The sequence below is a fragment of the Grampus griseus genome (assembly GCF_964374135.1).
Source record: "Grampus griseus genome assembly, chromosome: 15".
NCBI lineage: Eukaryota > Metazoa > Chordata > Mammalia > Artiodactyla > Delphinidae > Grampus > Grampus griseus.
Window position 1 is genome coordinate 50704017 of NC_139009.1, and position 21965 is coordinate 50725981.

A 21965-nucleotide genomic window follows, 5' to 3' on the forward strand; every position below is an offset into this window, starting at 1 on the left:
AGGAACACTGACATGTAGCATTTACCCTACAAGACTGAACTTTATACATCTGACTAGGTTCCCAGCAGTAGTCACCACAATAACACACTTGGCTGAACATATTAATGTATGAAAACTCAACCTGTAACCCAGAGCTATTTACATTTTTCAAGAGATGCCTCCTGATGAAGACAGTGCTTCACCCTAGATTCTTTTGATGTCGCTCAGATCATGCAATTTTCCCATTCTACCTAATCAGGTATACCAAAGACTCCAACAATTTCACCCAATTTTTATCTGAGTTCTTCTATCTCCCCTACGTTCCCCTTTCTTCTGGACTCAGAGTTGATCATGTAAGTTCTGGCTCGGGGCCTCTGGTTGCTAAGAGACAAGACGCTGGTAGGGTGGCACGCTGCACTGCGACTAGAGTGAATGCGAGGTGGGGCCGGGGAGGAGGAAGGCAAAGGCTAGGCGCAGCGACCAGTCGCCGCCGCAGCTCCTTGGCTCCCTCCCTCCCGGCAGGGGCTTGTCGTTCATTGGCTGCGCCGCAGAGGCGCTGGCCTACGATTGGCTAGCGGCTTTGATCCCCGCGCTCCCCGCCCCGCGGAGCTGGTACCCTGCAGTCTCCTGCTAGCGGGCGGGGGTGGCTTGTGAGGGCGCTGCGGCCGGTTCATGGCGCGGGCGGTACCGGCCTCTGCAGGTGACGGAGGCACAGCGAGGGCCGCCCCGGCGTAGAGGTGAGCGAGACGCCGAGGGGGCTCGCGTGCCGGTTGGGGGCGGGAAGTGTGGCGAGAGGCGGTACCGCTGGCAGCTAGCGGGTTCCCTCTGCGGCCTCCTCCCCTGGCGGCCGGGGTCCAGCTTGCCCAAAGTGCCTCCGAACGCCCCCACGCGCAACCCGCAGCCCGCCAGTCGTGACTACTCCAGGTCCCCGAAGCCCGTCCAGCCTGCGAACCAGCTGAGGGACCCCCGGCGTCTGCCTCCCGGCCTCGCCCTGGGTCCCTGCCCCGCATCTTCCCCTCCGTCGCCTAAGCTGTCCGCCCCGCGCCTTTGTCCGCCCCTCACCCGCTCAGCTCTCGGAGCTTCTGCCCCTCCGGGGGAGGCGGGGAGACCGCGAAGGTCTGGGCTGCCCCAAGGACGTGCTGCGCAGCGAGCCTCTGGGCCGACGGTTTGCAGGGCTTTGATCTATTCTTCCTAGGTTTCAGCTGTGATTTTATTTTCCCCTTCACGATGAAAGCCAGCTGCTTCCGTTCTCATTCGTGGTCAGAAAGCCTGGGCACAAGGCTTCTACCCTAGTGCGGAATAACTCTGTTATCCCCCACCCTCTGTTATGCCAGAGGCCTTTGACCTGCCCTGTTGGCCGCCGTCGCTTCCCACCTTCCTCTGCCCAGGGGAAGAAGTCTCTGTCTACAAGACCCTTTTTCTGTTTGAAAAAAGAAAACGAAAATACAGATGCCAGTCGTGGACCTCTGGTCTTAATTACATTGGTTTTATTAATACATTTAAATAAACTACGATTGTGGGAATGGGGGAGACGACATGAGATGTGTTCTTTAAAAGTGTAGAGTATTAAACAAATAGAATTTTTATTTTTGGTAAATAACACGTTTCACATTAAACTTTAACATCTTTTTCATGTTTTATCATGAATGGGCGTAGATCTAGTAATAGTGTATAGTTTGAGCTTCAGACTTTTTCTTATTGGCAGTTTTCAATAAGTCTATACTTCTTTACCGGAATGGGAGGCACTGTGACAGCTACTCAGAGAATTTATTAAGGATTATCCATCAATGCTATACCTTTCATACTTACATTCTGACTTTAAGGGATGCTTTCTTGAACGTTCGTTTAACTGGAATTAATACTGGGTAGTTTTCCCTTGCTTGGTATGATTCAGTTGTGTAAAGAAAATGTTAACAGAAAAATTTTTTTTCATATTTAGATGATTTAAATTATTCTTAAACGTATATATTATAAATGAGTAGTATTATATTGGAAATACACATACAAGTTTTAATTATTTTATATGAACAGTATTTTTGATTAGCTAACAGGTGCCTGCACGTTGTAGGCCACAATAAATATTTTAGAAATTTTAAATGAATCTTTTTCGAAGCGAAGTAAAAAAACAGCACCCACGTCCTTTCCCTGAATTCTGTTTCAGACTAATTTTTATTGAGGCCCAAACAAATTGTAATAAAATACCCCATGCTCTAACATACTTCTCAAATTGCGTGGTATGAAAAGTGATGATGTGCTAGGCACACAAGTAGAGAACAGTGAAGTTCTGTAAAATCTATTTTCAACTGGTCTCAAGGTATTGTTTTACATTATTAAACTAATTTTTGGCAATTTTTATGCCAATAATGGCCAAAATAGGAAAATAATAATAGCAATAATAAATTATTTATTGAGCACCTTTTGTATGCCAGGTAGTGTGTTATATATATTATCAAATCCTTACAATAACCTCAAAGGTAGGTATTATTTTCCTTATGTTGTAGCCGAGACCACTGAAATCATAGGTTGTACTGCTGGAAATGGTAAACTAGATAAGAATCTAGATCTGACTTTCTACTCATTTTGTTGAGAGCATACTTCTTGGAAAGTTGCTGTCTCTCCTTTCATCTGTCACATTTATCTTTTTGAATCCGTTTAATCTGAGGATTTTTGGAATGGTAACGTTACCACTACAAACATTATGTAGTACTAAGTGCCAGGTAGTACTGTCCATATGTCCTCAAAAGTATGTGGGCTAGCTACTATTTTTCTTTGTTTTACAGATGAGGAAACTGAGGCATAGAGGTACGTAATCAGAACCAGATAATACCTTAAGTGGTAGAACCAGGACAAAAATTTGGGTAGTCTGGCTCCAGGGTCCATACCCAACACGATTCTGGCCCATCAACAAGGTACCTCTCTGGTTGCTAGGAAGCTGTGATTTTTAGAGTGCTTAGTTTTTTCTTTGTTTCTTTTTAATGTTCATGCAGAAACATGTAGGATAACTTTATGATGTCTACCACCTGATGTCCTACATCAGTATTTTATGTAAACAATTACATAGTACTAATCATAGTTAACACTTAACTGAGAACTTCTTCATTCCAACATTTAAACATCTCACATAATCCTTAGCAGGATCCTAGGAGGTAGATACTGTTATTTTATGTTGCATCACATTTGTAAGGTGCTTTTATTGTCTTCAAAGTGCCTTCACAAAAATAATCCCTTTGATTATTTGTATGATGTCAAGTAGAGGTATTACCAGCACTTATTTTTTATTGCAGAATTTCAAATGACTTGCCTTGACTAACTTGTGTGGAGTTAAAACTCAAACCAGAGCTTCAGACTCCTATGTTCATTGCTTTTTCCACTATACTGGTTTCTCAGTGGATCTTTGCTTTATACTTCTTGTCTTAAAATAGATAATATTTTTCCATAGGAACAGCTTATATTTGGAGATTATATTCCCAACCCAGATTCAACATCAGTTAAGTCATAGATATGACTAGCTGTAAATCTTTGTCATTATTTTCATCTGTAAATTTATGTTCTGACTTCATATATAATGCCTGGCACATGGTGAGGCCTCAGTAAATGTTAAAATTCTTTTTTTTTTTAAATTTCAGCTTTATTGAGATATAATCGACATAAATTCTCAAAATTTTCTAAATTTGAAGAGAGTAGCTTCTTTTTCTCTTCGATACCACAGCCTTCTCCCTCCCTTGCCTCACAAACAGCTTTCAAAATTGTTTCATTGAATCATAACTAACTTCAAAATGTTTAGACTCTCTCTACCCTAAGCCATCATTCCCAACTGCTGTCTTCCCTATACTCTCCTTCTAGAATATAATGGAAAGAGCATGGATTTGAGAGTCAGTTTTACCTGGATTTGAGTCTTTGATCTCCCTCTTACTAGTTCTGTGGCCTTGTACAAATTATTTAACTTTTCTGAATGTGTTTCTTCATCTTGTAAAATTGGGGAAAGCATCTATCTTATAGGGTTGTGGTGAGAATTGAAATAACTTACATAAAAGGCTTAGCCCAGCTCCAGGCTCCTAGTAAATATTCAGTAAATAAGTTCTTAAAATTCTCTAAGGTTAAAGGAGGTAGCTTCTTTTTCTCTTTGGTACTGCGGCCTTACCCTCCTCCACAATACCAACAGCTATTATGTGTCCCTCCTCTGCCCCTGATGGCTCCCCTCTGCTTTGGCTGTCAGCAAGTGATATTAAAATGATGTTTGTCTGTTTGTATCCTCAATTCTCTACTAGTAAACTCCTTGAGGACAGGGACCATGCCATATTTATTATGGTACCCCCAATGCTTGGCTTATAGTTGGGACTCACTAAATGTTTATTGAGCGACATCCATTTGGAAAGCCTTCTAGAGACTTTTTTCTTGGTCATCCTGTTGCCTGAAGATTTTGGACACACCCTTAGTCACTTGATTCAAGGTCTCCTGGATTGAACCAGAGGATGTGTGATGGTAGGAGAGAGGGTGGGGAGCCAGATGAAGAAGCAGGCGAAGCCTCCACTCTGCAGGTGTGAGTGCATGTGTGTATGTGTGTGGAGGTGCCTTGGCTTTTTATATATGAGAGTCAGGGTGTTTGTTTGGATGTGTGTAAGGGTTAAACCTTATCAGGCCAGTTGTCACATTGCTTCTGAAGATAAGGAATAAGGACTTTCCAAAAAATGTTTCAAACATATAAAAACAATGCTAATTACATTTGTTGATATACTCTCCCCACCATATATAACTCATAATCACATGCGTAGTAACAATGATTATGCTTACCCTAAAATGTCAGATTAACTTAATTCTAAGTTTCATTTGATTACATCAGTCAAAATTAAGTATACTCAGCCTCCATTGTTTATAGCATGGACATTCACTCACAGAGAAATAAAGGAAATATGGCTTAGGACTGCAATGAAATTATCATTCTTTTTAACTGGCTTTTTTTTTTTTCCACAGTTTAGTTCTACCATCCATGAACTGCTAATCAAAATACAGATCAGGCATACATAAGGATTTTTTTTAAGGAAGATATATTGTATTCAACTTTTTCTCTCAACATATTATTATGAAAAATTTTAAACATACAGCAAAATCAAAAGAATTTTATAGTGAACACTTGTATACCCGTCACTTATATTCTGCCCTTAACATTTTATCATACTTTTTTAATCACATATTTACCCATCTGTCCATCCTTCTATCTATCCACCCATCCATAATATTCAAAGGCTGTTATATTTGAAGAGATTTGAGCTATATATTCTGTTTTGATTTTAGGTCAGTTTTATCTTTCCTTTATGTAGTAGTAGATAATTCTTAGGAGATAATTCTTAGGAATGAATTATAACTGATTTATAATGTTCTGAAAACATTTGGATTTCAGATGCAAATAAATCTATTTGTCTTCTCTGTCTCTAGTTCCAAAAGATGAGTCATGGATATTCAGAAAACAACAATTTCCTAAACAATAACAACCAAATGGTGTTGGACATGATCCTTTACCCATTAATTGGAATCCACCAGACCATCAACTGGGAATCAGTGGCAAGGCTTGTGCCTGGATTAACACCCAAAGAGGTAAGTAACAGTTTTCCAGGTATCTACTGAAAAGAGATCAGAAAAAGTGATCAATTTAAAGGAATAACTGTTATACTAAGAAGAAATATTTGAGTTTTACATATTCATATGCACATATAAATACTGAATATGCATACATACGATGCAATTTGGCTAAATATAATCTATGTAAATTATATGATATATTAATCCACCTGGTATGTTTAAATTCAACCTTATCTTAAATGTTTACAACTGAATGGGTAGATAACATTTTTGTAAATCCAGTTTTATTAAATTGCTAATGCTATGCTTTTCAAACTTGAGTAATGTACAGACTTTTTAAAGGAAAAAAACCTTGAAAACTGCCAATGATGACTTAAATTATTATAGTGGAAATTAAATGTGCACTAACAATACTGGGTATAAACACACCTATACGATCATAAACCAAATTTACATTTTATAGACAAGTGAAAACTCAAACCAACACAATTCAAACTAATAAGCTTACTTAATGTGATAAGTAATAGTGTTTTGCTGAAATTAAATTGCTGATTATAATGCAAATATTTGTGTAGCCTCTTGTGGCACAAATTTTTTTGCATTTAGCCTGTACTGCCATGTGCCCTTCAAAGCCTTTACTCTTTCCCCACTTTTCTCTCTTTAACCCTCTACCATGAAGCTGTGTGTTGTGCCAGGACATTACTTGCCTTCCCTTGGCACTAACACATCTCTTCTCTATACCAGGTTTCTTCTCCACATTGTCCTTTATTAAAATTAGCTGTGGGGGCTTCCCTGGTAGTGCGGTGGTTGAGAATCTGCCTGCCGATTCAGGGGACACGGGTTCGAGCCCTGATCCGGGAAGATCCCACATGCCGCGGAGCAACTAAGCCCGTGCGCCACAGCTACTGAGCCCTCGCACCTAGAGCCCGTGCTCCACAACAAGAGAAGCCACCGCAGTGAGAAGCCCGCACACTGCAACGAAAAGTAGCCCCTGCTCACTGCAACTAGAGAAAGCCCGCATACAGCAATAAAGACCCCAGAGCAGCCATAAATAAATAAATAAATAATAGAAAAATAAAATTAGCCGTGGACAATTAAAATATTTCTTGGTACCAACTTAATTTACAATTAATTTACAACAGAAAAGCGAATAGGCACGGAAATATTCTGTCATCCTAATGACCTGGATGATTTTATTAATGTTATCCTCAGAATCAAAACTCACAATCTAAAAACTCTTCTAGGGAACTCTTAGGTTTCTGGTAATTCATCTATGCACCCTAGTTGGAGAAACACTGACCTCAGAATTTTTTGCTGTTAAAAGGAACCCTAAAGTGGATGAGTCATTCTCAGATTTCTAGAAGTAGAAAGGACATTAGTGATTTTACCCAGTAGGTTTTAAGCATATGCACCACTGCCTGGCCCATAATACACACTCAATAAATACCTATAGGATCAGTGAATGAACCAAGTTCTACCCTCTTCTTTTACAGCTGAGAAAACCAGTACCCACAGGGATTACTTGCCCTCGGTTATGTTATAGGTCTTTGTGAAATGATGAGGGAATTTATTATTAAGTGTATGTTATCATTCCCTAATCTATACTTTTTCATCTTTTGGAATTTTACGTGTTAGGTTTTAAAACAAGGCAAACCTGTGAATTTGACTATTTTTCCAACTTTTTATTGTGAATATTTTCAAACGTACAGAAAAGTTAACAGAATAGTATAGCATCCCTATATCCTTTATTTGGAGTCAGCAATTCTAGGTGTTTGCTTGATCTCTTTATGTAACTTTTTTTTTTTGACACTTAGAAGTAAGTTTCAGACATCACGATACTTCATAGACTGTAGCATACATCTTAAAATAAGGATATTATTGCATAACTACAGTACCATGATCAAACCTAAGAAAATTAACAATAACTCCATCTTATCATCTAATATCCACTGTATATTCAAATTCACTCAGTTGAGAACTTTGTTTTTTTTTTGGCTGCACTGTGCAGCTTGCAGTTCCCTGACCAGGGATCAAACCCGTGCCCCCTGTAGTGGAAGCACGGACCCCTAACCACTGGACCACCAGGGAATTCCCAAGAAATTATTTTTTTAACTAAAATGCAACTAAATGTGAATCAGACTGTTTTTAAGTAATGTTAATTTTTTTTTTTTTCGCGGTACGTGGGCCTCTCACTGTTGTGGCCTCTCCCGTTGCGGAGCACAGGCTCCAGACGCACAGGCTCAGTGGCCATGGCTCACGGGCCTAGCCGCTCCGCGGCATGTGGGATCTTCCCGGACCGGGGCACAAACCCGTGTCCCCTGCATTGGCAGGCGGACTTTCAACCGCTGCGCCACCAGGGAAGCCCAGCAATGTTAATTTTTAATTAATTTCTTATTACTAAACAAGACATATCCTCAAAGAATACACACACAAACATAACACACACACACACAAGGAAACAAGTGAAAAATCAGAATTATAAATATGACCCTACCTAAAGTAAGCTGTTGAAACCTTGTATATATCCTTCCAGATTCTTTTCTATTCATATATGAATTCTTAAAAGTGGACATGTAACAAATGTACTACTTTGCTGCTTTGTTTTTCACTTAGCATATTGTAAACATCTTTATGTGTCAGTTGCTAGAGTTCTACATTTGATGACAGTATACTGTTATTTGAGCTAAATCATAATCTATTGAACCTTTTATTGGATATTTAAGCTATTGTTTCCAACTTTTGACTACTGTAACAAATATCCTATTCTTTTCTTAGGGGATAATCTCAGAAGCAGAATTGCTTCATTAGAGGGCATGTGCATTTTTAAGGCTTTTGTTACATATTGTCCACTGGAAGGGTCATCCATGTTGTACTCCAGTCAAAATAGCCGAGTGCCTGATCCTTGCACTTTATATATCAAGTGTTATTTCTCTGTGTGTCTTTTCAAAATTCTTATTTATATGTAAATAAATATTTATATGATTTTAATGTTATCTCATCACAGTTTTCATTTCCCTTTCTTTAAATCCTAAAGGATGAATGTTTTATATTTTATTGTTCCATATCCTTTTAGTATTTGTAAATTTGTTGTTTTACTAGTTTAATAACAGTTTTCTATGTATTGAATATATAAACCCTTAATCTAGCTTATTTTTCTCAGTTTTTTTTCAGCCTATAAGTTATTAATGATAGTCTCTTGTATGCACATGTTTAAAAGTTTATGTTAAAAATCTGTGAATCTTTTACTTTGATGTTCTCCTTTTTTGTCATGTTTAGAAACCTTCTCAACCTAAAGACTGTGAATAATATAAAATCACCTACATTTTGCTGACTACTTTTTATTTTACATTTAAATGTTGACTCCACTTGGAATTTTTTTTTTTAATTATTTTTTTGGCTGCATTGGGTCTTCATTGCTGCGCGCTGGCTTTCTCTAGTGGCTAGTGGGTGCTACTCTTTGTTGCGGTGTGCGGGCTTCTCATTGCCGTGGCTTCTCCTGTTGCGGAGCATGGGCTCTAGGCACGCGGGCTTCAGTAGTTGTGGCACATGGGCTCTAGAGTGCAGGCTCAGTAGTTGTGGTGCACAGGCTTTAGAGCGCAGGCTCAGTAGTTGTGGCGCACGGGCTTAGTTGCTCTGCGACGTGTGGGATCTTTCCAGACCAGGGCTCGAACCTGTGTCCCCTGCATTTGGCAGACAGATTCTTAACCACTGTGCAACCAGGGAAGTCCCTGGAATTTTTTTAGTTTTAACTTTTTTCCTAATGACTAGTTAGTTGTCTCAACATTTATTGAATAGTCCATTCTTTATTACTGGTTTGAAATTTTACCTTCAGATCTATTTCTCGACTTACCATTCTAATCCATTGATCTCTCTATCTAATCCTATTGACTGTTCCGTACTGACTTATTTTCAATATTGTTTTACTATCTGGTGGACAAAAAGAAACTATATATATATTTTTTTAAGGTTTATTTATTATTTATTTATTTTTGGCTGTGTCAGGTCTTAGTTGCGGCACGCAGGGTCTTTGTTGAGGCATATGGGATCTTTTCGTTGCGGCGTGTGGGTTTTCCCTTCTCTAGTTGTGACACGCAGACTCCAGGGTGCGTAGGCTCTGTGTTTTGTGGCATGCAGGCTCTCTAGTTGAGGTGCGCGAGCTCAGTAGTTGTGACGTGCAAGCTTAGTTGCCCCATGGCATGTGAGATCTTAGTTCCCTGACCAGGGATCAAACCCGTGTCCCCTGCATTGGAAGGCGGATTCTTTACCACTGGACCACCAGGGAAGTCCCCAAAATTATATATTTTTAAAGTTTCTTGAATGTTCTCTAAATCTCCGGATTTTTTTTTTTTTCATTTTGAAGTTGACCTGTTGGTATTTTGGAAGTGGAGAAAGGATGAATTAAAATTTTCTAGATAAGCATTTACCTTAGCTAAAATAATGTACCTAATTTTTCCAAAGTGACTATACCATTTTACATTTTCACCAGCAATGTATGAGGGTTCCAATTTCTCCACATCCTTGCCAACACTTTTATTATGTCTTTTTTATTATGGCCATCCTAGTGTGTGTGAAGTGTTAACTCATTATGATTTTGATTTGCATTTTCCTAATGGCTAATGATGTTGACCATCTTTTAATGTGCTTATAGGCCATTTATAGAGCTTCTTTGGAGAAATGTCTATTCATATCCTTTGCCCATTTTTCAATTGTGTTGTCTTTTTATCATTGAGTGGTAAGAGTTCTTTATGTATTCTAGATACAAGTCCCTTGTCAGATATGTGATTGGCAAATATTTTCTCCTATTTTGTGGACTGTCTTTTCATTTCCCTGACGGTGTCCTTTGAAGTACAAAGTTTTAAATTTTATTGAAGCCTAGTATATCTAATTTTTCTTCATTGCTTGTGTTTTTAGTGTTTAAGAAACTATCACCTAACCAAGGTCATGAAGATTTTTACCTATATTGCCTTCTAATAATTTTATAGTTTTAGCTCTTATACTTAGTTTTTGATCTCTTTTGAGCTAATTTTCTTATATGGTGTGAGGTAGGGGGTCCAACCTTTCTTTTGCATATAGATATCATGTAATTTTTGCTTAAACACAAAAGAAGATTTAACAATGTACTTTAAATTATTCACAGTTCACTTGCTTTTTGTTTAAGCAATCATGTGTTCATTTCAAATATTCAGGTTTCATAATTTTATTATTTCATAAGTATTAGAAATTGTTGTAAGCTTTGTTAAATAAAATAAACCTACATTCAGTTTCCAATATAGCTATAAGCATTACCTAAAAGGTATCAGAAGAATCTACAGTTTAAAAGCCTACCTAGGGCTTCCCTGGTGGCACAGTGGTTAAGAATCCGCCTGTCAATGCAAGGGACATGGGTTTGAGCCCTGGTCTCGGAAGATCCCACGTGCCGCGGAGCAACTAAGCCCGTGCGCCACAACTTCTGAGCCTGCACACCTAGAGCCTGCACTCCGCAATGAGAGAAGCCACCGCAATGAGAAGCCTGCGCGCTGCAATGAAGAGTAGCCCCTGCTTGCTGCAACTAGAGAAAAGCCCGCTGGCAGCAACAAAGACCCAATGCAGCCAAAAATAAAAAATAAATAAAATAAATTTATATTAAAAAAAAAAGCCTACCTAACCACTTTCACTGTTACAAAAAATAAACTCATTTTGTAGGAAAAATGGATTCAGTTAAATCACTTATATTCTTTATCCTATAGATGTACCTGTGAACCTGTACATTCTTCTAATCATTACAGCATTTTTTTTCTTTGCCAGGCCTTCATCACTGCTTTTTTCAGTCCTCATACAAAAATATTTTCTGTTTCTCATTTATCATATTAATTATTTTTATTTAATTTTAAGACTTTGCTTAAAGAGGTGGGCATACATACTGAGTATAATATTTTAGTCTAAACTTATGTACCTTTTGTTTTGTTTTTGTTTATTCTTTTGGCTGCACCATGGAGCATGTGGGATCTTAGTTCCCTGACCAGGGATCAAACCCATGCCTCCTGCAGTGGAAGCATGGAGTCTTAACCACTGGACCGCCAGGGAAGTCCTACACTTACGTGTCTTTTAAATGCATTTTCAAAGGACTAAGCCTTGAATAGGGATTTCTTTGTAGTAATAGTACTATAGTACTATTAGTAGACAATCTTTTCTGAAAACGGTGCTTAATATCTAGTGAGTACTTGATAAATTTTTGTGTAATAAATGAATGATGACATACCCAATGCATTATTCACTTAACATATATGTGTATACGTGATATATATTTTTCTCCTTTTGCACCTCCCAGATTACTTGGTCTGCTATGCAATTTGCCACCCACGTTGCTACTGTTGGAGATTTAAACATGAATGCTATAGAAGTGTTGTTTGACCAAGACCCACATTAAGGAAGGCATTTTATGTTGTGACGTAGTACACACTTAGAAAGGACATTTTCGTGAAGGACTACTTAGCCTTATTATGCTTAATGCACTCTTGATATTTTCTAATCTATTGTATTTTATTTCTTTTTTTTTAGTTGCTAATCTGGGCTTTTCTAAATTGATTCCGTGACTAACAATGGGTTAAGGGAAAACACTGTTCTAGAACAAACTGCCCAAATATGTGGCCGTGAAGTGTTACTACAGTATTTTGTGCATGGTGAACCTCACTGTTAGTAAGAACAAAGACTCATTATTTTAATAAAGAAGATCTAGTGTCACAAATCAGATACTTTTTGGTTTTTTTTTTCTTTGAAGGTTAGAATTTGGTCTTGTTCCCGGTGGAAATACAGTGTGAAAATAAAAGCCAAGTTTTTAACTAAATTATTAAAATTATCAACTAATGATAGACGTAGACCGTGGGGAAATATGGTTGATAAACGCATTCTTCATTTTTCTACAAAAGCATAAGTACATTATGCCTTTGAGTTAAAGCATATTTTTTTAAGAACCACCCTGAATTTAAAAAAAAAAGTAAGAGGCTTTCATGTATTGAAATGTGCGCTAATTTTCTAGATGTTACCCAAGAGATTAATATTCACTTATAAAAAATGATTTAAAACCCCCCAGACATGCATTTCCTTCCTTTATGTCATTACAGTGTGCAAAGAGGTTTGATGAACTGAAGAACAGTGGAAGCTCACCTGTGGACAACCACTGTAGTCCCCTCATGGCTGCTGGAGAGAGTCCTGTTGAAACTTTAGCCACGTATATCAAATCCTCGCTTCTTGGCACACAAAGAGAATTTCAGGAGACTTCAGTTGGTCAGGATGCAGTTTCTAAAACAGGTAAGGTTTTAAAAACAAAATGCAGTGCTTGTCCTTATGACAATTCTACAAAATATTATGCATTCCCATCAACTTTTCTTTATTTAAAGGCTAATAGAAACATTAATAGAAAAATCTATTAGTATTTTCCTGAGCTTTAGAAATTTGTCTTTGCTGTATTTAAAAAAAAAAGTGTAGATGTTAACATACAGGTCAAACACTATTACCAAAAAAAGCTTTTTACTTTATCAAAATTTACTACTCTAGTCCATTAGCCTATTTATGTTATGTTGTAAATTTTAAAGGGATTTGACCTGTACCTTTTACTTAATTTTTCTTTTTTTACTGGGAGAATCTTGCTTGCCTCTCATGTTATCTTTGCTACAGCTCCCCTCTATTGGAGTCAGCAATAGCTTCAGATGACATAGCAGCAGTGTAGAAGTGATGTTTTCCACAACTTCATTGGAAATAATAACTGGTTTTAGAAATCTTCAGTGTAGTGAATTATTTTAATTTCAGCAGCAGCAGAGTATTGATATAAAAATTTGCTTCAGGAAGAGAAAACTATATTGTAGGCTTTTGAAAATTTGACCCCATCCCTACACACCATGTTAGTATTTTTTAAATCTTCAGTGTAATGTTAGCAATTTGTGATCCTTTTTTCGTACTGTTTTTTTCCATATACCTTTAGAAATATTAAGGCACCTGACAAAGTACCATCTTTAAGTACTCTTGGGAACCATGAATTTATAGTATAACCATTCAATAAGTAAAAACCCATTCTCAGTTAGAAATGCTAACCTCCCCCCTTTGTTTTTGTATGTGTTTGTTTCTGTATTTAAGGAAGACATAGTATAGCTTCCACAAGGAATTGTTCTTCAGAAAGTGAAAATTGTACTACTCATAATGGTGGAGAAAAGACTGAAGAATCTGAAGGGTAGGAGGCTGGTTCTTTGCTAGATAAGCTTTAATATGAATATCAACTTTAAATTATAAAAATATGATTGCTAATTTTATATATCAGTTACCATAATTTAGGAATTTCACATTATGCAATTGCTGAAATAATTGAAATGAGGGTAGTTGATGTGTTGAACTATAAACAGTTGCCTGATAGGTAAACGTATGGCTTATTCATATAACTTATAAATTGGACAACAGTTTTCCACTTTAAAAATTCATTTTCATCTTGTAAGTATTAGAAATAACATCTATTAACATAAAATTTTGAAAAGTGAATTTTAAAACCCAAAGAAAAGTCTCTGCCATTAGTTCTCCAACTTTATTAAAGAAACTGGATGTGTGTTTTAGAACTATTTGAATATAATTATTCATTGTAGAAATATTTAAAAATTAAAATACATCTTTCAATATAATGCAAGTTTTGATAATTTTGTATTGTTTTGTGTATTTTACATACAATAAACTGCACATATTTAAGTATTCACTTTGATGAGTTTTAGCCATATAACCAATGAAGATAAAGAACATTTTCATCATCTCTAAAAGCTCCTTTGTATATTTTCTGTTCTGATAGTTTTTTATAACAGCTTTATTGATATACAATTCACATACTATAACATTTATCCTTTTGAAAAGTTCTGGAGATGGATGGTGGTGATAATTGCACATCAATATGAGTGCACTTACTGCCAGTTAACTGTACATTTAAAACTGGCAAATTTTGGGGCTTCCCTGGTGGCACAGTGATTGGGAGTCCACCTGCCGATGCGGGGGACGCAGGTTCGTGCCCTGGTCCGGGAGGGTCCCGCATGCCGCGGAGCGGATGGGCCCGTGGGCTGTGGTCGCTGGGCCTGCGCGTCCGGAGCCTGTGCTCCGCGGCGGGGGGAGCCGCATCGGTGGGAGGCCCGCATACCGAAAGAAAAAAAAAAAGGCAAATTTTATGTTATGTGTATTTACCACAATAAAAAAATTCACCCTTTTATAGTTTAGTGAATTTTAGTTTATTCACATAGATTTTTTTTTCGGCCGTACCACGTGGCTTAGTTCCCTGACCAGGGATTGAACCCACGCCCCCTGCATTGGAAGCACAGAGTCTTAACCACTGGACTGCAGGGAAGCCCCCCTCACATAGATTTTTAACTGATAGGTTTTGGGTATGGCACAAAAATTTATCTGATAAATTAATTAGGATTATCTAATTTTATGTTGTGCCCCAAAAAGCCACAGAAATTTCATACGTCATTATACCAGCCATTACCTGTTTATATTTTGACCACAATTTCTTTGAAAGAACAACTTGCAAAGTTACATAAATTCCTTTGACTTTGACAGAGCATTGATTATTAATCCTTTTTCTGTAGCCAGTTTTGTTTCAAATGTAATTTCTCTGTATTAAAATTTTTTGAAGTTCAATTAAACACACATTAAATTCATATTATAGGGTAGTCTGTCACTTCCTATCTAATCTCTTCCTTTTGTAATGACATGAAGGCAGTTATGGATCACCTAGTGTTTCTTTTTGTGGTGATGTAATTTTCAAGGGCATATAAATTCAAGGAGTATAGAATTTTTGAAGCAATCTTTCTGATGCATCATCTAAACTTATTCTTAAATTGTTTTTTAAATATGTAAATAAGCATGTTGTAGTCTTAAGAATTTTTAACCACATTTACTAATTTATATTTATTGAATGCCTAGAAACAAGCTTTCTTGCTGTTAAAAATAATAAAGTAGCTATGCTAATTTTTTGATACTTCAATGAATAATTTTAACTGTTTTTCCTATTTATTAATAGTAAGAAAATTTTAGTATTTAATCTATATCTCCATCCCATACCCATTACCATGTAAAAGTGCTGTTTTATGTTCCTCACAAGAATTAGAATGTATAATTTAATTTTTCTTTGTGAATTGGTATTTTTAAAAACATTATAATTAACTTATAATTTGAAAATAAATTTAAAACCCTGTAAATTATAAGTTCTGTGGTAAAAATATTTTTGTTTTATTAAATCAATAGCTTAACTAAAATTAGTCAATTTTCAGATACAGATCAGGTTAGCAAGACACTTATGAAAACTTCTGAATGTCAAACCCTGTAAAACTGATGTGTGGTTAAAACCTTGAAAAATATCTTGTTCTCATACTTCCAATAAATGTCAATATTATTGGCTCCTCTTCTAAAATTCTAATAATTTCATTTCTGTGTAACATTTTTTATGAAGGCCAAACATGGTGATCCATGTATGTGATGAAGCAAAAAACTTGAAAGAAGATTTTATTTGCCCACGAGATCTTTTGATATCAGAAATGAAGTACTTTGCTGAATATTTATCTGTGGACGCCCAGCGCTGGGAAGAGGTGGACATTTCAGTTCATTGTGACGTTCATATTTTCAACTGGTTGATAAAATATGTTAAAAGGAACACTAAGGAGAATAAAGATTGTGAGATGCCCACTTTAGGTAAAAGACAATCTATTGCTTATTTTGTAGTGCAATTTTTGTGTCAGCTGGAAGTTGCTTCAGGCCAAACATGAAATGTGGAAAATTGTTCAGACATTAGTATTTATGCTCAGATTAGTAATCACCTTTTAGGAAACTGATACCTCACCCTTTGTAAGCCAATTATAGTGAATTTATGGCAATGGACAGGTCTCTAGATCAGCTATTTTCACTGTATGGTACAGTGACCGACCACTGGAGTCCTAAAGATCCTTTTAGAGGATCCACAAGGTCAAGAGAATCTGCTTAATAATGCCAGTATGTTGCTTGTCTTTCTCTCTGTTGACATTTGTTCAGATGGTGCAGAAGTAATGGAGGATAAAACTGTTGGAGCTTTAGCACACATCAAGGAAGGAGCATCACACTGTCTTAGTGGTCACTGTGTTCTTCAACACCATGTGCTCATAGGAAAAAAGAAAAAAAATATTTTCACTTAAGAATATCCTTGGTGAGGCAGTAAAAATTACTAATTTTATTAACTCTTGACTCTTGAGTATACATCGTTTTGATATTCTGTGTAATGACACAGGAAGTGCATTCCTGCTGCACACCAAAGTATGATGGCTGTCTGAAGGAAAAGCATTTATTTGTACAGTTGCTTGAGTTGCAAACTAGCTGCTTTTTTACGAAACCATTTTTACTTGGAAGAATGGCTGACCAGTTATGGTTATTCAGACTTAGGCATTTGGCAGATATTTTCTTTCTCTCTCTCTCCCTTTTTTTTTTTTTTTTTTTTTGGCCACACCATGCAGCTTGCAGGATCTCAGTTCCCTGACCAGGGATTGAACCCAGGCCACGACAGTGAAAGCCCAGAATCCTAACCAGTAGGCCACCAGGGAACTCCCCATACAAATATTTTCTTGAAAATGAATTCAATGAGCCAGTCAATTAAAGGGAAACAACTAACAATATTTGTTGCCAATGATAAAATTCAAGCTTTCAAGTGAGACTTAGAGTATTGGAAAACTTGTATCTGCTTGCATGTGCTTGACAGTTCCTCAATATTTAAAGATGTTTCTGATGAGACTGGTGAGATTTTGTGTGTGTGTGTGTGTATTGTGCAATGAAATATTTCAACATTTGGAAGATTTGCATAACTCAGTGAACCAATATCTTCCTAATGACCAATGCATGATGTTAAAAAAAATCATGCATGGGTTGAAGGTCCACTCAAAGTACAAGATAAATCAGTGGATTTGAGATAGCAGAATAGGAAAAGTTCATTGATATGATTTCAATTCCCATTGCAACTAACCTTTAAGAAAGACTACTCACAAATTCAATGTGGAAACAGATACAAGAGAATCTAGCTGTCTTCCCTTAAGTCATACATTGAAGAGATTTATAAAAAAATGTCAGTGTTATTTTCACCTATTTTTTGTTTCTATTGGAAAATATAGTTATTTTTCATAAAATATGTTAATATGTAATTAGTTCATTATTTTTAAATGAATATTTTTTTAAATTTCTGTTTTAATTTCCAATATGGTAAATTCTGATAGATATAACCCACATAAACAAAAGCTCTCCAGGAATTTCAGTTTTTAAGATTTTTTTAAAGGGGTCTTGAGAGCAAAAGTTTGAGAACCAGTGTTTTAGAGGATCAGAAGACTAATTACTAAGTAATCTTTTTGGGGCATTGAATTGTATAGGAAATCACACTGGTGGTTTAATGAAGTCTTTCTGTGCACGAGAATTGCAATTTACAGTAGTAGCAAAATATTTCTAGACTCTTATTAGTAAATAAACCTATACTGACAGTATATAAGAAGTCTTCTGAGGAAGTTCATAATTTAATACATTTTTGTGACCAAATTAATAAAAAAGGTTTCTAATGGTCCTTAAAATTACAAAATTGCTAACTCAAAATTTTCAACCAGTCAGAGCCCAGAGATTCCAGACCATGCAGATATGTATGTGTGAAATAAAAATCAAAATACGTAGAGAGAAAAAAATTACTGTTTGATCTAGTATGTTTAAGAACATAGTACAGGTTAAAAAAGTGGTGCAAAACTGGTGGCTCTGTAATCTTGGACATTAAATCAGTGGCTACAAATGTAAGCTTTTATAAAAGCAATCTTTATTCTAACTAGGAAAACTACCAAAATTTTTAATTAAATTGCTGATAATCCAGACCTTGTGTCTTAATTGGAATGGGTTATATTATATTTTCCTGAGGAACTTTTTCACTGTCTCCTTCCTCCCTTTACCATTTCTCTTTGAGAACCTTTAATCTAGAATTGTTACTTAAGGAAAGATTGGGATTACTTATTTTAATCATTGCCTGCATAGTCCTTTATTTAGGAGGATTGTCTTAGTACTATAATGGTAAAAATCACAGTTTTTTTCTTTTTCTTAAAAATATACCTCATGGGAGATGACTGAAGATGTTTTACTAAAATGATAGATAGCATCAGCCGGCATCCCCCTTTCCCTGGTTGTGCCTCCGAAGTCTGCCTTTAGGAAGTAATTTTGCATTTCTGCAATAGTAAATTTTATATTATCTTTCAGAATCTTTTAAATTAAGTATTTGTTCATAACAATCATTTGAACCACATTTGAAGTAGCTTCACTGTCATTTTTGTGTGATGAGCTATATTCACAACTTTAATTATCTTTTTCCCTGGTTTAGTTAAGGAGGAGTTTGCATATATCATATCTTTAGCTGGAGTCTTTTTACTTGATATCAGTCTAATTCCAAGGCAAATTTACTATGCATTTTCTCTATACTGTAAGTTTTAACATTGCATTTTCTTTCTTTCATGTATATAAGCCATAGTAAGATTTTATTAAATTGTTCTTATTAAAGTAACATCCTCTTTTAAGGTGAGAAGGGCCTGTTCTAAGGAGATTGAAGTACAAATCCAAAGGAGAATTTAATTTTTCTCTTTTTTTTTTAGAGCCAGGAAATGTCATTTCAATTCTTATTTCTTCAGAATTTTTGAAAATGGATTCATTAGTAAGTATTAATAAGAGATTCAAGCTCTTCTATTCACCCATACTTGATTTAACATATAACTTGACGTTTCCTTCAAGTATCTAGAAAATTCTAAGACATCTTCCTGAAGTAGTTGTTAATTCAAGAGTGTGATTCATTAGAATAAACTGCTGGTGTTTGGAGATACTTTGTTCTATTGGGAAGGCTATTGTTAAGGCTACTATGTATCGTTAGTATATGATGCCTATAAAACAAACAATTTATCCTCAAGGGAGGAGTTAGCTGTTGCATTAGGTGAAACTAAACAGAATTAATTTTACCCCAAAAGGGATTTTGCTCTGAAACCAAATTAAATGAAAATTAATTGGAATACATTTGTTTTACTATTAAAGTAATTGGTTTAAGCATGTTTTACTTATTTGTGTCTTTCATTTATAGTTCAGCGAATTAAGAACAAATACCCAACTACTAAAAAATGTAATTTTGTATGTGTAAACCACATGCTCATGTTTGTTGTTTAAGAATAGTTGATAAAACATAAAAGCATAATATATACACATACATATCAAGCTGTAACATTAAGTATATTTGTTTTTCTTCTTTTTCCTTTTATTTAATAAATTTCTTTATTGTTCAAATGTTTTTTATATGTTTTTTGTGGTTTAAATTAACATTTAAATGAATATTTGCTTTTAACCTCTGGTAAAACTAAGCAGAGCAAAATACTCCTTTGCTGTGTTAACAGATGTGAAGTTTATTTGTTTGAAGTTTTATTAGTTCCCTGTATTCTTTGTACTCCTTAGTCCCTCTCCTTTCAGTTGTTGATATTTATTGCTTCAGGGGAGGGTTATAGAAAAAAAACAGAGACTAAAAGAGTCTCTGAGTTTTGATTTTTGAAATCTAAGCCCTAAAGGATGATTTTTATGCCATAGCAAAATATTTAGAAGAATGCATAATTAACCATTGCTGTTTTTCCCCAAAACCCAAATCTACCTCAAAAAGTAAATAAATACACCTCACAGTGAAGAAAGGGGAAGAAAGTCAGAGAGCAAGCACAACACAACTGAGAAAACCCTGAAGTGACTGAAACTGTGTTTCTGCCACTCAGAGAAACGGAGGCTTAAAACTATCACTAAGTTTAGTTATAGGAAGTCACATATCTTGTACCCTTGAGTTTGTGGACTAAAATTTATATCTGCCACAGTCATGAAAGATGTTCATTACATTATCATTTGAAATATTCTAAGAAGTGTGAAAATTATTTTTCTAGCTATGTTTGTACAAATTTGACCTGCTAGACCACTTTGGAACAGTGTAGATTAACCCAAATAGGCAGAACTAAGTTATTGTGTAGCAATACATGGATTAGGCTTTTAATGAATCTTATCTTTGAAAAGTATTGATATGACATTATCCTTTATGCTACTGTCTTCAATATTCATTTTCTATTGTGTTTTTTGTTTAGGTTGAACAATGTATTCAGTATTGCCACAAAAATATGAATGCCATAGTAGCTACCCCATGCAACATGAATTGTATTAATGCAAATCTTCTTACACGTATAGCTGATCTGTTCACACACAGTGAAATTGATGATTTAAAGGACAAGAAAGATAAGTTTAGGAGGTAATTTTTAAATTTTAATTTAATTTATTTATTTTTTATAACTTTTGGTGGCACCGCACGGCATGTGGGTCTTAGTCCCCTGACCATGGATCGAACCTGCACCCCCTGCAATGGAAGCACAGAGTCTTAACATTGGATCACCAGGGAAGTCCCTAAATTTAATTTTAAAAGTAATGTTCCTATTAGAAGAAATGTATTATTTCTATTTCATTTTAGTAAAAATTCTATATTTAGAATATATTTAGAAATCTATTTCCATTTTATTCTTTTTTTTTTTTTTTTGCGGTATGCGGGCCTCTCACTGTTGTGGCCTCTCCCGTTGTGGAGCACAGGCTCCGGACGCGCAGGCTCAGCAGCCATGGCTCACGGGCCTAGCCGCTCCACGGCATGTGGGATCTTCCCGGACCGGGGCACGAACCCACGTCCCCTGCATCGGCAGGTGGACTCTCAACCACTGCGCCACCAGGGAAGCCCTCCATTTTATTTTAAATGAAGTAAAATATATCCTGAGCCAGTGGCTCAGGTAAAAATTAGTAATTAAATTGGTTACTCTGAATAAGACACATATAAGCAGATTGTGGTGGTGAATTATGTTAAAAATTATTAAGACAGGCCTTAGTATAAAGGGGAAGAGTGATATGAGGTGAGGTCAGCAGCACTTAGGGGCTGTTTAAGTCATAGCAAGGAGTGTATACTTTATTCTAGGTGGAATGGAAGCAGAGGAGCAGCATGATCTGATTTGTTTTTAAGAGCTCGGTCTATTCTGTGTGGAGAATAGACTATAAGAATATAAGAAGCAAGACCTGTTAGAAGTCTAATGCAGCAGTCTAGTGAGAGATGAAAGGCTTTGGACTAGAGTGGAGGCAGGGGAGCTTGAAGGAAGTAGATGGATTCAGAATATGTTAATAGAAAGATTTGACAGATTTTCAAATGGAATGATGTGGGAAGAGAGAAAGTATTTCAGGATAATTACTAGGTTTTAAGGTTGAGCAACTAAGTGTGCTAGTTTCATTAATAGAGAGGGCAATGACTGGGGTGAGGGGAATCAGGAGATGGGTTGGGGTCTTGTTAAGATTATTTAATATATTTAATATACTTCTTGGACACACAGGTA

At 36.2% G+C, this 21965-nt stretch overlaps 1 protein-coding gene across 1 annotated transcript in view; it reads left to right on the top strand.

The window, feature by feature from the left end:
• Positions 1-626: 626 nt before the first annotated feature.
• The window catches only part of SANBR (SANT and BTB domain regulator of CSR), a gene marked incomplete at its 3' end in the record, with an annotated part of 64397 nt that continues 43058 nt past the window's right edge, over positions 627-21965 (top strand). Inside the window, exons 1-7 of the mRNA XM_082672119.1 lie at positions 627-716; positions 5413-5571; positions 12657-12843; positions 13666-13759; positions 16010-16248; positions 19188-19246; positions 20691-20851. Of these exons, the coding sequence (XP_082528245.1) occupies positions 5422-5571; positions 12657-12843; positions 13666-13759; positions 16010-16248; positions 19188-19246; positions 20691-20851 (890 nt within the window). The 5' untranslated portion in view covers positions 627-716; positions 5413-5421. The remainder of the gene's footprint in view (positions 717-5412; positions 5572-12656; positions 12844-13665; positions 13760-16009; positions 16249-19187; positions 19247-20690; positions 20852-21965) is intronic.